The sequence below is a fragment of the Polyodon spathula genome, chromosome 12 (assembly GCF_017654505.1).
Source record: "Polyodon spathula isolate WHYD16114869_AA chromosome 12, ASM1765450v1, whole genome shotgun sequence".
Lineage (NCBI taxonomy): Eukaryota > Metazoa > Chordata > Actinopteri > Acipenseriformes > Polyodontidae > Polyodon > Polyodon spathula.
Window position 1 is genome coordinate 3,179,172 of NC_054545.1, and position 12,460 is coordinate 3,191,631.

General features: G+C 41.9%; 1 protein-coding gene across 2 annotated transcripts; it reads left to right on the plus strand.

Moving 5' to 3' along the window:
* The first annotated feature begins 1,435 nt into the window (after positions 1 to 1,435).
* Positions 1,436 to 11,279, plus strand: LOC121324986 (lysosomal cobalamin transporter ABCD4-like). Of its 2 annotated transcripts, none has more exons than XM_041267250.1 (19): positions 1,436 to 1,868; positions 2,448 to 2,566; positions 3,496 to 3,515; positions 4,018 to 4,157; positions 4,633 to 4,749; positions 5,141 to 5,266; positions 5,848 to 5,898; positions 6,006 to 6,100; positions 6,545 to 6,666; positions 7,207 to 7,298; positions 7,777 to 7,866; positions 7,966 to 8,171; positions 8,628 to 8,719; positions 8,923 to 8,959; positions 9,222 to 9,271; positions 9,387 to 9,439; positions 9,893 to 9,969; positions 10,059 to 10,174; positions 10,773 to 11,279. In XM_041267250.1, the coding sequence occupies exons 1-19, from the start codon at positions 1,822 to 1,824 to the stop codon at positions 10,839 to 10,841; spliced, it is 1,719 nt and encodes a 572-aa protein (XP_041123184.1). In that variant the 5' UTR covers positions 1,436 to 1,821; the 3' UTR covers positions 10,842 to 11,279. The 2 variants fall into 2 exon arrangements, with proteins under 2 accessions (XP_041123184.1, XP_041123183.1); XM_041267249.1 differs by having other exon boundaries at positions 1,440 to 1,868; positions 3,496 to 3,623.
* The last annotated feature ends 1,181 nt before the right edge of the window (positions 11,280 to 12,460 follow it).

Here is a 12,460-nt window from a genome sequence, read left to right on the forward strand (position 1 = left end):
TGTGTCCTGTGTCTACTTCTAGACATTTAGCAGGAAAAGCAATTAGTGAATTTGCGATTCCACATCATCCTTTACCTGACAAGGACAGCAGGACCACACTACTAAACCCTGATATGTGGTGCAGTGCGAGGCTGGCCTGACCCAGGCTCATGATGTGCTAAACTGAGTAACACAGAGACAGCAGCACCCACCACCCCACCTTCACCTTGACCAATGAAACACTGGAAGCGTGCAGATTAACGGGTCTGTCCCGCAGATTGAGAAAACAGAGGAGGGCAGTTCCGAAGTGTTAAAAATGCAAACGGTACCACATTGAGGATGGCTCCGGCTGTCTGGCATGCTGGGGGGGGGAGGGGGGTCTTCACAGATCTCCAAGCACTGAGGGGGTGGATATGAGAGCGGCTTTGAGATAAGCCTGAACCCTTGTGTTCTTGATGTTGGCATTGTGAGACACAAGGAGACCAGTGCACTTTACACTCAATGGAGAGTCACAGGGGGGGGGGGGGGGGGGGGGGGAGGGGGGGGGGGGGAGGGGGCGGCAGGAGTGTACAGTTTGTTCTAATCCATTGTTTTTTTTTACTCTTTATCTAGATTCTATAGTATGATTCTAGAAAGACATATTTTGCATTTTCCATAAAAATGTCTTATAGTAAAAACTGCATTTAGAGAATAGAAAGGTGTTGTGTTTTACTCTATATTAGCAAGTTAACACATTAAATGTAAGACTGTAATCTGATTAGATTTTTCAGTGAAACTGCACAAAAGACAAAACTATGAAGTAATGTAGTAAATATTTCTTTAAATTGTAAATTAATAACATGTTACTAAAAATTGTTACTTTATAGATCCATGTTAATATATATATATATATATATATATATATATATATATATATATATATATATATATATATACACACACACATACACACACACACACACACATACACACACACACACACACACACACACACACACACAGTTACAGTGGAAAATCTAATATAATTAGACCCATGAAGTTTACTGGTATTCCCATTATTAAATTAAACTTTACATGGCAGAATTAAGCACACGCATAGAGTAAATAAATATATATTCTAGTTTGGTACAATAGCAGCAAACTCTGTCTCGTTTCTTTTGTTCTGTTTTGTTAATATATAATATGCTGTGTTTTTTAAACTACAGTTTGTAAGCGGTGCCTACGACTGAGCAAAACCCGTAAATAATTTGAAGCGAGTTTCTGTTGGTATTTGGACAGACACATAAGCAAAACCAATGGGCGGTTTGCTAACAAAACACACTTCGGACTACAGCAGAGCCGCATGAAAAATATTTGACCACTAGAGTGCAGGCAAACATTAGGTTGCGATTTTATTCAAAGTCTCTCCGTTAGCTTGGGGAAGTAGATTCCTTGATCTTTCAAAACAAAAACACATAATTTCAACGGCATGTGCAATAACAGCGTGTAGAGAGAGTTAAGTTGTAAAGTAATTAACTTTGGCACTCGTTGTGGTTTTAATTAACGGCCAGTTGAATAAATGTTTTAAATCCATTTAAATCCGTTGGTCTTGTTTCCTGTTTTCTCCACCTGACAGTCGACTCGAGTGCTGTCACGTGTTTCTTTAGCCTTTAATCGCACTTTTCCTGGGGATAGGAATGATCATTTGAATCATGCACTGTTACCTGCAGGGTGCGAGCAGTTTTACACGCCTATGTTTTGCCAGTTTATTCGTGTAAATTAGTACTTTTTTTCCTTCGTATATATATTTTTTCAAAATTAGTACATTTTTGCTAACAGGGTTCATTTTAATTTTCTACCTCAATGACACAAATGCAGAGTGAAAAACAAGATCAGAAAAAATGCACAAGGTAGGACTTTCTCATTAGGTTGTGTTTCTGCTGAATTATTGTGTAATGCTCAGATTGATGGCAAGCAGAGTACAGTGTAGATTACAGTATGATTCACAAGTGCTTGTCACACTGGCATGGTTAAATCAGTCTTTGTTAGAAGCTTGATAATGCTTCACAATCGAAGTGAACTACAGTAGCTAACGATAAATAACGATAACTGCTTTTCAGTGCACGCTGTTTCTTAGATTGGCTTCCTTAGACATGAGGTACATTACAGAGACACTGTATTTCGTAATTTCAGTTCATGGTGCAGTAAACAAAAGAGGAAACAGCTGGAGTTATTGTCTCCGATCGCGGTACAGCTAGCAGAAAGTGATCCACCGTTATGCCGATGTGTTGTTGGAGCTGCTTGTAGATGTCACTGATCCGGTGTTATGCCCATGTGTTGTTGGAGCTGCTTGTAGATGTCACTGATCCGGTGTTATGCCGATGTGTTGTTGGAGCTGCTTGTAGATGTCACTGATTGTCAGTGGTAAAGCTTATTCGTGTACTCTACTTCCTGACTCAAAGCTGACACAGGCATGTTTCTACTTTCAGACCAAAGCTGGATCTCCAGTTTCTGCGGAGGCTCTGTCGCATTCAGAAAATCCTCTTCCCTTCTTGCTCCTCTCAGAATGTGTTGATGTTTGGGACCCTGCTTTCTGTTACTCTTCTGGGTAAGATCGTGTTGCACCCCTTGTAGTAGACTAGTGTGAAGGGCTGGAGCGATATAGAGAAGGGTCATGCAAGTGTAAGTGTAAGTGTCACGTTTTTTTTTTTTTTTTTTTTGTTGCAGCGAGCTGTCAACGCGTGTGGAACGCTGTAGTTGGCGCCGCTGGTTTGACCATATGATTACACGCGCCTGTTTCAAATGCATTCCACTCTTGGACGATGACGTTGTAAGTTGACTGTAACTCCGGTGTCACTGATGCCGAGGTTATTATGGTGACCTGAGCCTGATGGGTTGCAAGCGCTTGTAGATGTTCCACTGAGTGTAATGCCCGATATGTGTTTGGACAGACTGCTTGTAGATGGTACTGTGATCCGGTGACTCAAAGTGTTTGGCAGTGGTTCACTGTAAAAAGTCCATTTGGCCAATGTACCAGTTCTAGCACACAACAGTCCACAGTGTCCATTCTCGACCAGTCTTCTGCTGAGGCGCTGTCGCATTCCCAGAAATCCTCTCCTGTCTTCCCATGACGCGACGATCTTTGAATAACATTGGCCATTGGGACCTCCTGCTAATTCTTACTACTCTCTTCTTTATTTCTTCTTGAGTAAGATCCGTGTTTTCCAGGTGTTGCACCCCTTGTAGTAGACTAGTGTGAAGGGCTGGAGCGATATAGAGAAGGGTCATGCAAGTGTAAGTGTAAGTGTCACGTTTTTTTTTTTTTTTTTTTTTTTTTGTGCAAGAAAAAACAAATATCAATATAATAACCCCCCACACATGAACATCGAACACAACCAACCCAAAAACGCACCCCTCACCCACCCTATTCATTAGCATTAATCATGGACGGAGCGCAATGCTAATCACCCGCAGATTGCCGCTGGGTTGTATAGAGTTACACAGCGCCTGACACCTGCAATTCTTCTTGCTTTACAGCACAGTTGATCATTTACCAGGTGGGTGTCATTCCCAGCAAGTTCTACGAGGTCCTGTCTGACAAGGATCTCACTGGGTTCAAAAACCTCACATTGGTGGCCGTTCTTTTAATCACAGTCAACTCCACAGTAAGTCGACAGAAGGGGACTGCACATACAGTAGAGGCCGATTTAACATTAAGACATTAAGAAAGACTTCTAGCGTGAACTTAGGTCAAATCATTTTACTATCGTCAAAGTATTTTACTATCAGACTTGTATTGCGTTTGTTTTATATATATATTATATATATATATATATATATATATATATATATATATATATATATATATATATATAGATTTATACACACTGTATCAAATTAATTGACCGAATCGTGTTTTTTAATTCACTATGATTACATTTCAAAAAGGCTATTATGACAGATTTGTTTAGTAAGTTATCTATTTAATGCTGTATTTCATTTTAAATTGGTTGTAAAATGAGGCTGGCATCTCATACTGGAAGATGTTTTCCTCCCCAGTTGAAGAGTCTGGACCAGTACATCTCGAGTCTCATGTATGTAAACTGGAGGAGGAGCCTAACTGAACATCTGCACCAGTGTTACTTCACAGGGAGAGTCTATTACACCCTCAACATGCTCAGAGAAGACACTGATAACCCGTAAGCTCCGGGTACCAGAAAGCTTGGGTGCCGACATTTCCACCTCTTATTATCAGCATTACAGCATGCTCCCATGTTACAACAGGGATGGAGAGAAGACTCCTATTGCATAGCAGTGTCACCCATTCCAGGTTTTACTACAAACTTGATTAGCCACAGTGTATAGGTAACAAGCTCATAGTAAATGTATCAAAGTGCTATGCAGTGCTTACCGTCTAATTACCATCTCTGTCATCATGAATACAGTCATGTTTTGTTTTCCTGAAACTATTCTCCTTTTCCACATATCACAGCTATAACAAGGTCAGATAGAGTCTGGAATAGTTTCACGATTACTGAACTGTATTTAATTAGAAACAAAGACTTTATTGGTTAAAGCTTTGTGAATAGGACCAATTACTTGATTATTCTGTGAAATATTAAATGGAATTGTTTGCACAGACTTGTCCAATATTACAGTTTGTTTTTGTGACAGAGACCAGCGAATCAGCCAGGATGCTGAGAGATTCTGTAAGCAGATGAGCACCATGGCCAGCAAACTCCTCATCTCTCCCTTTGCGGTGGTGTACTACACTTATCAGTGCTTTCACAGGTAAGACATGCACAAGGTAGTGTAACGAGTTTAATATCAAGCTTTTGCCTTCTTAACTATTTTTTTTCTATTCTCATTACATTCACCTGAAAAGCCTTGTGGTATTTCTTTAGATTATAAAGCAATTCCTTTTTTTCAATTCAAATTCCCATCCCTTTTAATCAGTGCCAATTCCAAATGGCAAAGCTATCAAAGTGCTATGCAATGCTTAGAGTCTAATTCCCATCCCTGTCAAATGGAATTGGAATTGATTAAAATCGAATGGGAATTGGAATTGATTTAAGGGAGAAGGGAATTGGAATTGACCCCAGCCCTGGTCCAAACCCAGTTCTGATCTTTGCTGGGTGTTTGATGCTCTCTCCCCAGTCATCGTAACCATTTCTATCGACAGCACTGGCTGGAAGGGGCCCATCATTGTCTTCAGCTATTTCATAATTGGGACCATTGTGAATAAAGTGTTTATGGGACCCATCGTGTCGACTCTGGTTGAACAGGAAAAACTGGAGGGGGATTTCAGGTAAACACACAGATTCCTGACCTGTACATTCAAAATCATTGAATTTTAGCAGGGATGGAAATAAGACTTCTGCTGCGAGCAGTTTCAGCCATTCCAGGTTTTACCACGAGCTTGATTAGCCACAGTTTGTAGGTAACAAGCTTGGGTGCGTCTTATTAAACTCATAGTAAAACCAGGAATGGATCAAAGTGCTGTGCAATGCTGGGAGTCTCATTCCCATCCCTGTTTAGTGTTGTACGGCAGGTTATATCTCTTTGTAAATAAACACTCTGCTGTGGTGAGGTAACATTACTGTAACCCTATTACTATTGCGGTCAACAACTGTGTTGCTCAAGTTCCATACATGTGACATGCTGAGCTGCAGCCATTTTACACAATATCCTGAACTCTGCTTTTGCAGGTTAAATTGTGCGTGTTAGAATTATACTATTACTATACCAGCAATGGGGAGTAACACTCCTATTACACTGTATCGCACTTAAGATTAATTAACACAGGCCATATGGGGGTAAGAATACTAATTAGTGCTGGTGCTATCTCTCTCTGTGTCAGATACTCCTGATTCTGTGTTCTCTCTGCAGATTCAAGCACATGCAGATCCGGGTCAATGCAGAGTCTGTAGCATTCTACAGGTAAGAGTGCTGAGCCGTGCCCACACTGGAACATCAGCAGTCATTTCATTATCGTCCGTTTATTCTGTTTGTTGAACGACTGCTTCCCCTCTCCTGTCTGCTGGCAGGGCAGGTAAAGTGGAGCACATGAGGACCAACCGAAGGCTTCACACCCTCCTGACGACCCAGAGGAGCCTCATGAACAAGGAGCTGTGGCTGTACAGTACGTCATTTGAAAGTTTTCTGTTGTTGTGATGCCTCGGGGGTTGTGTGCTGGTTTCAGTACCTCATGAAATAGTAGCAGAGAAGGAGGCTTTCCTAGATTAAACTAAACCACTGCTTTAGTTTATTTTTTCATTTGTTGCATTGCAGGGATGGTATATAAGCATTTTGACTGTACCCTCTTGCAAAGACATCCATCCATCCTTGTATTCTACTGTATTCTTTTTGAGCCCATTGACCGCATGAAATAGGATACCCCACTTCTAAATCAAGAGACATGTGGTGGTTCTCCCCTGATACCCCACCTCTAAATCAAGAGAGACACGTGGTGGTTCTCATCTGGGTGGCAGCCTTGTCTCATGCACTCGGAAAGTCACGGTCCTCCTGTCAGCAGCCCACGCAGTCTAATGCATCTTTATAACCAAGTGCGTTTCCTTTCCCTCAGTTGGGGTGAACACGTTTGATTACCTGGGCAGCATCCTCAGCTTCATTGTGATCGCCATTCCCATTTTCACCGGGGTCTATGACAAACTCACGCCAGGAGAACTCAGCGCTCTCATTAGCAAGGTGAGGAAAAGTGCAGGGAAAAGACAAAAATGCAAGTATTACTAAAACAGTGTGCAGTCTGGAGCAGCTCAGTGGTAAGTGCTCAGGCTCCAGGAGAAAGGTTAGGCAGTAGGAAATCATTATTCAGGTGAATAAAGCATGCATACATTAGAAAACAGTCTTCAGTTTTCACTGTAAATGGGTGATGGACATCCCTGTAAAGGTGTTGCATCTTAGCACAGCTACCTTCAAATAAATAGTATGCTTCCAGGCTCCTAGAGGTATTTGGTGTCTGTTCAGGGGTCAGATGTAGTCAGCTGCAGTTTAAAGTAGTCTCCACATGATGTCGCTATTTTTCACAGTAAAAGAACAGCTTTCAGAAGCACCATTCGCACCGTCAGCGTCACCTTTCTCAAAATAACCAGAAGCCAAGAGATGCTTTGACTGCTATAAAACAAACCCCAGGGGTCATCAGCACTGCATTAGAAACCTACTTAGCAGAACAGGGATTAAGCATCATTAACACAGCACTAACCCCCACCCCCTGCACTGTCTCCCCAGAATGCCTTTGTTTCCATTTACTTGATAAGTTGCTTCAGCCAGCTCATGGATCTGTCTACAACCGTGTCTGACGTGGCTGGCTACACTCACAGGTAGGTTGGTGAGGTACATTACTAGAAATATCAGCTACAAAATGGGCTGTGGTAAACACAGTACTGACTCTCCACGATGTCGTGTAGGACCATGAAAGCCAAATATATCAATCTTATATAAAGATTATCAGAAGGTCAGTGCTTCAGATCCCACCCCTGCCACTGACTGACTCACTGTGTGACCCTGAGCAAGTCACTTAACCTCCTTGTGCTCCATCCTGCGGATGAGATGTTAAACCAATGCCCTATTATATGTGACTCTGCATATAATGCACAATTCACAGCCTACCTTTGTAAAGTGCTTTGTGATGGTGGTCCACTATGAAAGTCGCTATATAAAAAATAAAAATAAAGCTATTATATCTATATCTCCCACAAGTTTTTCTCAAGGGAGGGTTTGTACCATTTTTTAAATCACAGAGACATTCCTAGGGTTGAAGTGCCGGGTGCTGTTGTAATGTGCGTTGCTTCTCTCTAGGATCGGAGAGCTGCTGGAGGTTATGCAGGAGATTGCCCGAAAGCAGTGTGACTACGACCCCATTTCAGGGGAATCATGTGACTTCGACAGGTAGGAAAAGTCCAGGTGTTTGGTCAGTGTGTAATTTCATTGTTCGGCTTTCAACCGTGCAAAACTGTGAAATACAAATGCTTCCTTACTTCCAAACAGTGACCTGGAGATGCAGACGTGCTCTGCTGACACAGCGTTCACTCTCAAGCGACTGTCCTACAAATCACCCTTTTCTGATGAGCTGTTAGTGGAAGAGCTCAACCTGAAAATCTCCAAGGGAAACAACCTGCTGGTGGTGGGGAACACAGGCACTGGGAAGACATCCCTGCTGCGGGTCCTTAATAAGCTCTGGGAGAGCACCAGCGGTAAGGGTGGAGTTGGCAGCCTGTTGCCATAGAGATTTAGGAGCATTAACTCCTATTTTTTGAAAGGAGAACATTCCATGTAAATGATACAAAACTAAAACACAAACAGCTAGAATGTACATAAATGAATAATTGTGCTTAAGTTGCTTGTTTCTAGTTTTATAAAATGAGTAGCTTTTATTCTCTTCCAAAAAATTGGAGTTAATTAAAGACTGGAGTAAACGCTTTGAAAGTCTTGCCCGTTAGATTTCAGCTCCATCACTGAGTGCCATTCAGCTTGTCAACCTAATGCACATCTCTTTGACTTTGTAATTTCACTCCTCTACTCCAGGTAAGGTTTTTCGCAGTCAGAAATGTGGCTCTAAAACAGAATGAAGCTTTAAAACTGGCCAGTTTACAGTTTTGCATTACAGCGCTCGCTGATGGACTGACAGCTGGTCGGATGGGTTCTTGCAGGTTCTGTTGAGATGTGGACCTGCTTCGGACCTCGCGGGATTCTGTTTCTTCCACAGAAGCCGTATTTCACAGATGGGACTTTGCGAGAACAGGTACATTTGCACATTGCTGAGTTTGTATGGTCAACCCTTTCGCACTTTCTATACTGACTGTTTTCTAAGGAGGATGGATACGTATTGTTAATGTACATTCTGCAGCGTGAAGGTCGCGTTGCTCCGGGTTGGTTTCTAGAGGATAATAGTGTTGTGTTGATGTGTTGCATGTATAACGATGCTGATTCGTTTTTAATTAACAGGTGATTTATCCGTTGAAGAAGATTTATCCTGTCGCAGGTAAGATGTGTTGCTCTTGGCTAGCCGCCTTCACGATTCATTTATGTGTTTGTAGTTCCTGCTAGCGACAAATCATGAATTGCCTGTTTAGTCTGTGATAAAACACAAAGCCAGGAGTGTTGTGCTGAATATCAACAGCTGTACAGAGAGTTAAGAAACACAAACGAGACACAAAGCACCAGAAGAGAAAAAGCACACTCACAACCAACAGTCACTTTACTAGTTCTTTGCCGTGTTTCGTTTTGTTGTTGGACGTGGGCAGGTTCTGCAGATGATGAAAGAATAATGACATTCTTAGAACTCGCTGGAGTGGTGAGTTCCTGCTGCCAAGCTTGTTGATGATCTCATCACCTTGATACTTAAAACATTGAGAGTCCAAAATCACCAACACAACATTATCAACCATTGGCTACCATTTCACTTATAGGCCAGCCTTTTGAAAAGGACGGGAGGGTTAGATAAGAAGGTTGACTGGAACTGGTAAGCTTCAATGATTATTATTATTATTAATAATATTATTATTATTATTATTATTATTATTATTATTGCAGCTAGATCACTTTTCTTCTGTTATTACCTGTATAATGAAATGTGAAGAAATTAAAACAGATACACCTAGATAATTGTGTAAAAACTCTTCTGATTAACATCGTATCCTATTGTGTTTCATGGCATAGTACGTGATCAATAAGTCTCAAATCAATGTAAATTACAGTGAAAACCATACTGCAGCAGGAATGCAAATAAGACTTCCACCGCAAGAGAGAAGCATGCCATCAGTAAATGTGAAAAAATGAATTAGTTCAAGCTTTGTAGGGCCCACTATATGGCAGATAACCCTAACCCAACCCAACCCCAATCCTCTTATGGTCTGAAAAGATTGTGAAGTGTGGTAGCAGGTGAATGAATTGTTTTTTTTTGGGTGTATTTCAGGCATGATATTTTGTCGCCCGGTGAAATGCAGAGGCTTTGTTTCGCGAGACTGTTTTACCTGCAGCCCAAATACGCAGGTTTGTACTGACGTTATGGCAGACTCAGAAGTCAGGCTGCCTGCCTGCAATGTACTGATCATGCATTCATACCCCCCCCCCCCGTATAGTTCTAGATGAAGCGACAAGTGCGCTGACTGAGGAGGTCCAGGACCAGCTGTACCGAGCCTGCAAACAGCTGGGGATGACATTAATCAGCCTGGGGCATCGCAGCAGCCTGGAGAAGGTACAGACACGCATTCTCACTCAGACTCCATAGCACAGCAGAAGCGTTCTGCAAGGATCCCCTTTAACCATATTAGTATACAATAGGAACGCAGCTAGTACACAGCTTTGTTTAAGTTGTGATTACTGTACCCACCATTGTCCTAGAAGTACCATGACAGTATAAGCTGTACTAATTGATCTGTGGTTAGAATCCCACTTAGAGTGGCTCAGTCTGCTGTTACTGTTGTTTGACTGGCTTCTTCTGGGTCCCTCAAAATTAGATTCAGAGATCAGTGGGTTCTTTTTCTAGAGTGATAGAGAAACAAATGTCTGATGTTAGTCAACCCAGGACACTGCTTCAGATTTAGCACAGTGAGGAGAACAAGAGGCATGACTGGAAATGGAGTAAAAATAAGTTTAGAAGGGAAGGTACACAGAGAGTTATAAATGCATGGAATAGCCAACCAGGCGATGCAGTAGGATCTGAAACACTGGGAACATTTAAAGAGAGACTTGATTCTTTTAAATGAGATCCCCCCCCAGTCAGGGTGAATGCAGTGCTATCAAGGGACCAGCCTTGTCTTATGTTCTGATGTCTTCTACTCTCTTGTTACCAGTATCATGACCTGATGCTGAAGCTGTGTGGCAATGGCCGATGGGAACTTATCAAAATGAAAAAAGAGTAACCAAAGTAGCGTTGCAGCAAACCCATGACTGAGAGCAGCAGAGAACAACGGGACCCTGCTGGAGTATCAGCGTGCAATCACAGAGCTGCAGTGGAACAGAAGCAGCGTCGGCTGTGAACATGGAGCTCAGGACTCTCATCGAAGAAGAAAACAGCTGATCCCTGCTGGATTTTGTCTTTACTTGGGCAAGCCATAATAATGAGCTTTTAATAAACCCAAACACCTATATACAGTAAAATTTGTCTCATCCGGCATTTCTTGGGACTGGAAAATTGGATTATGCAGTGTGCAGTTTACAGCTGTTTAAATGACAGCAGTCTTTGTTAGGCAGGTTTCACAGTATTGTTTCTTATAGCTGAAAGTCATGTGCAAGTGTTAAAAGATGCTGGCTTGCTGGTTAGCAATCTAGTTTTCTTTATTAAATTTGTTTTAAATCTTGATTGGTTGCTTGGGTGTTGATGTGGAAGTGGGATTTTGGCATGCTTGTGTGTTGGGTGAGTAGATCAGGGTCAGGAGCTTTGCAAATGGGCAGGGTTCTTTCAGTAAACTCAACACTGGAGTACAGGAGCAAAGAGACCCGCACTGTGAAACTTATTTTCCTTGCCCTCTCCCCATATCCAGAGAAAACAGCCTTGGCTGTACAATTCCAACTTCATGTGTTAGTCTGACTCGATACACATCAGGAACATGTAAAACATATAAGAACAACACAATCATTCAAAGGTTATGTATTGAATAACTTTTTTTGCAGTGTACATATTTGCATACCAGACCCAGCTCCCTGAAAGAAGAGTGTACAAGCTGTGAAAGTCTGAAAGAAGATTTTTGCTCATCAATACTTTGATGTAGGCGGCTAGGAGGATAGAAGTGGTTTAATTAGTCAGGGCTTCAGTTTTTCACCTCCACCTGGTTTCAAATTGATCTTGGGTCTCTGAAAGGATGAGTCTGATGACTCTAAACATACAGTAAGAATCCTGCCCTTGGGAGTACTCGAGTGCAGATTCAGAGTCGCTTTCTTTCCAAGGTGATGTGTGAAGTTAATTAAAGCAGATGAAGTCGTTATCGCAGGGCCTGTGTCATACCGTTGATCCGTAAGGTGTTTGTGAAACCTCAGGATGAAGGTACTGTGACGGAGAGCTGTTTAATGAATACCTCTGAGACGGAATAGCTTTTAACATGAGGATTTCCTGCAGAGATTAGAGCACACTTAGGGTTTATGGTTTTCTGGTCTAATTAATAGACACTGATGAAACACCCCAAAGCACAAAGGAGCGCCGATGATCTCTACTGCTTATTTTATTATCACTTACATGGTGCAGTTCAATATACTTTGCTGCTACAGAAGCACAGCATGATCTGTTAGGGTCGAGTGTCGTTCCCATAAGTGACAAGGGTGTATTTTCAGCCAAGGGACTGCTGTGATACCAGCGATTTATGTTCTTTTAAACACAATCCCCCACCCCCTCCCCTCAAACTTAACATAATCAACTCGGAGACAACATTGACTTTATCTGTGGCCCACCTCTGGGCTTTAAATGACAAGCCAATGAATTTAAAATGATTCCAAAATCTGAGAAAATATATCCAATCACAACACATTCCCTCAGTTGTAACCACAC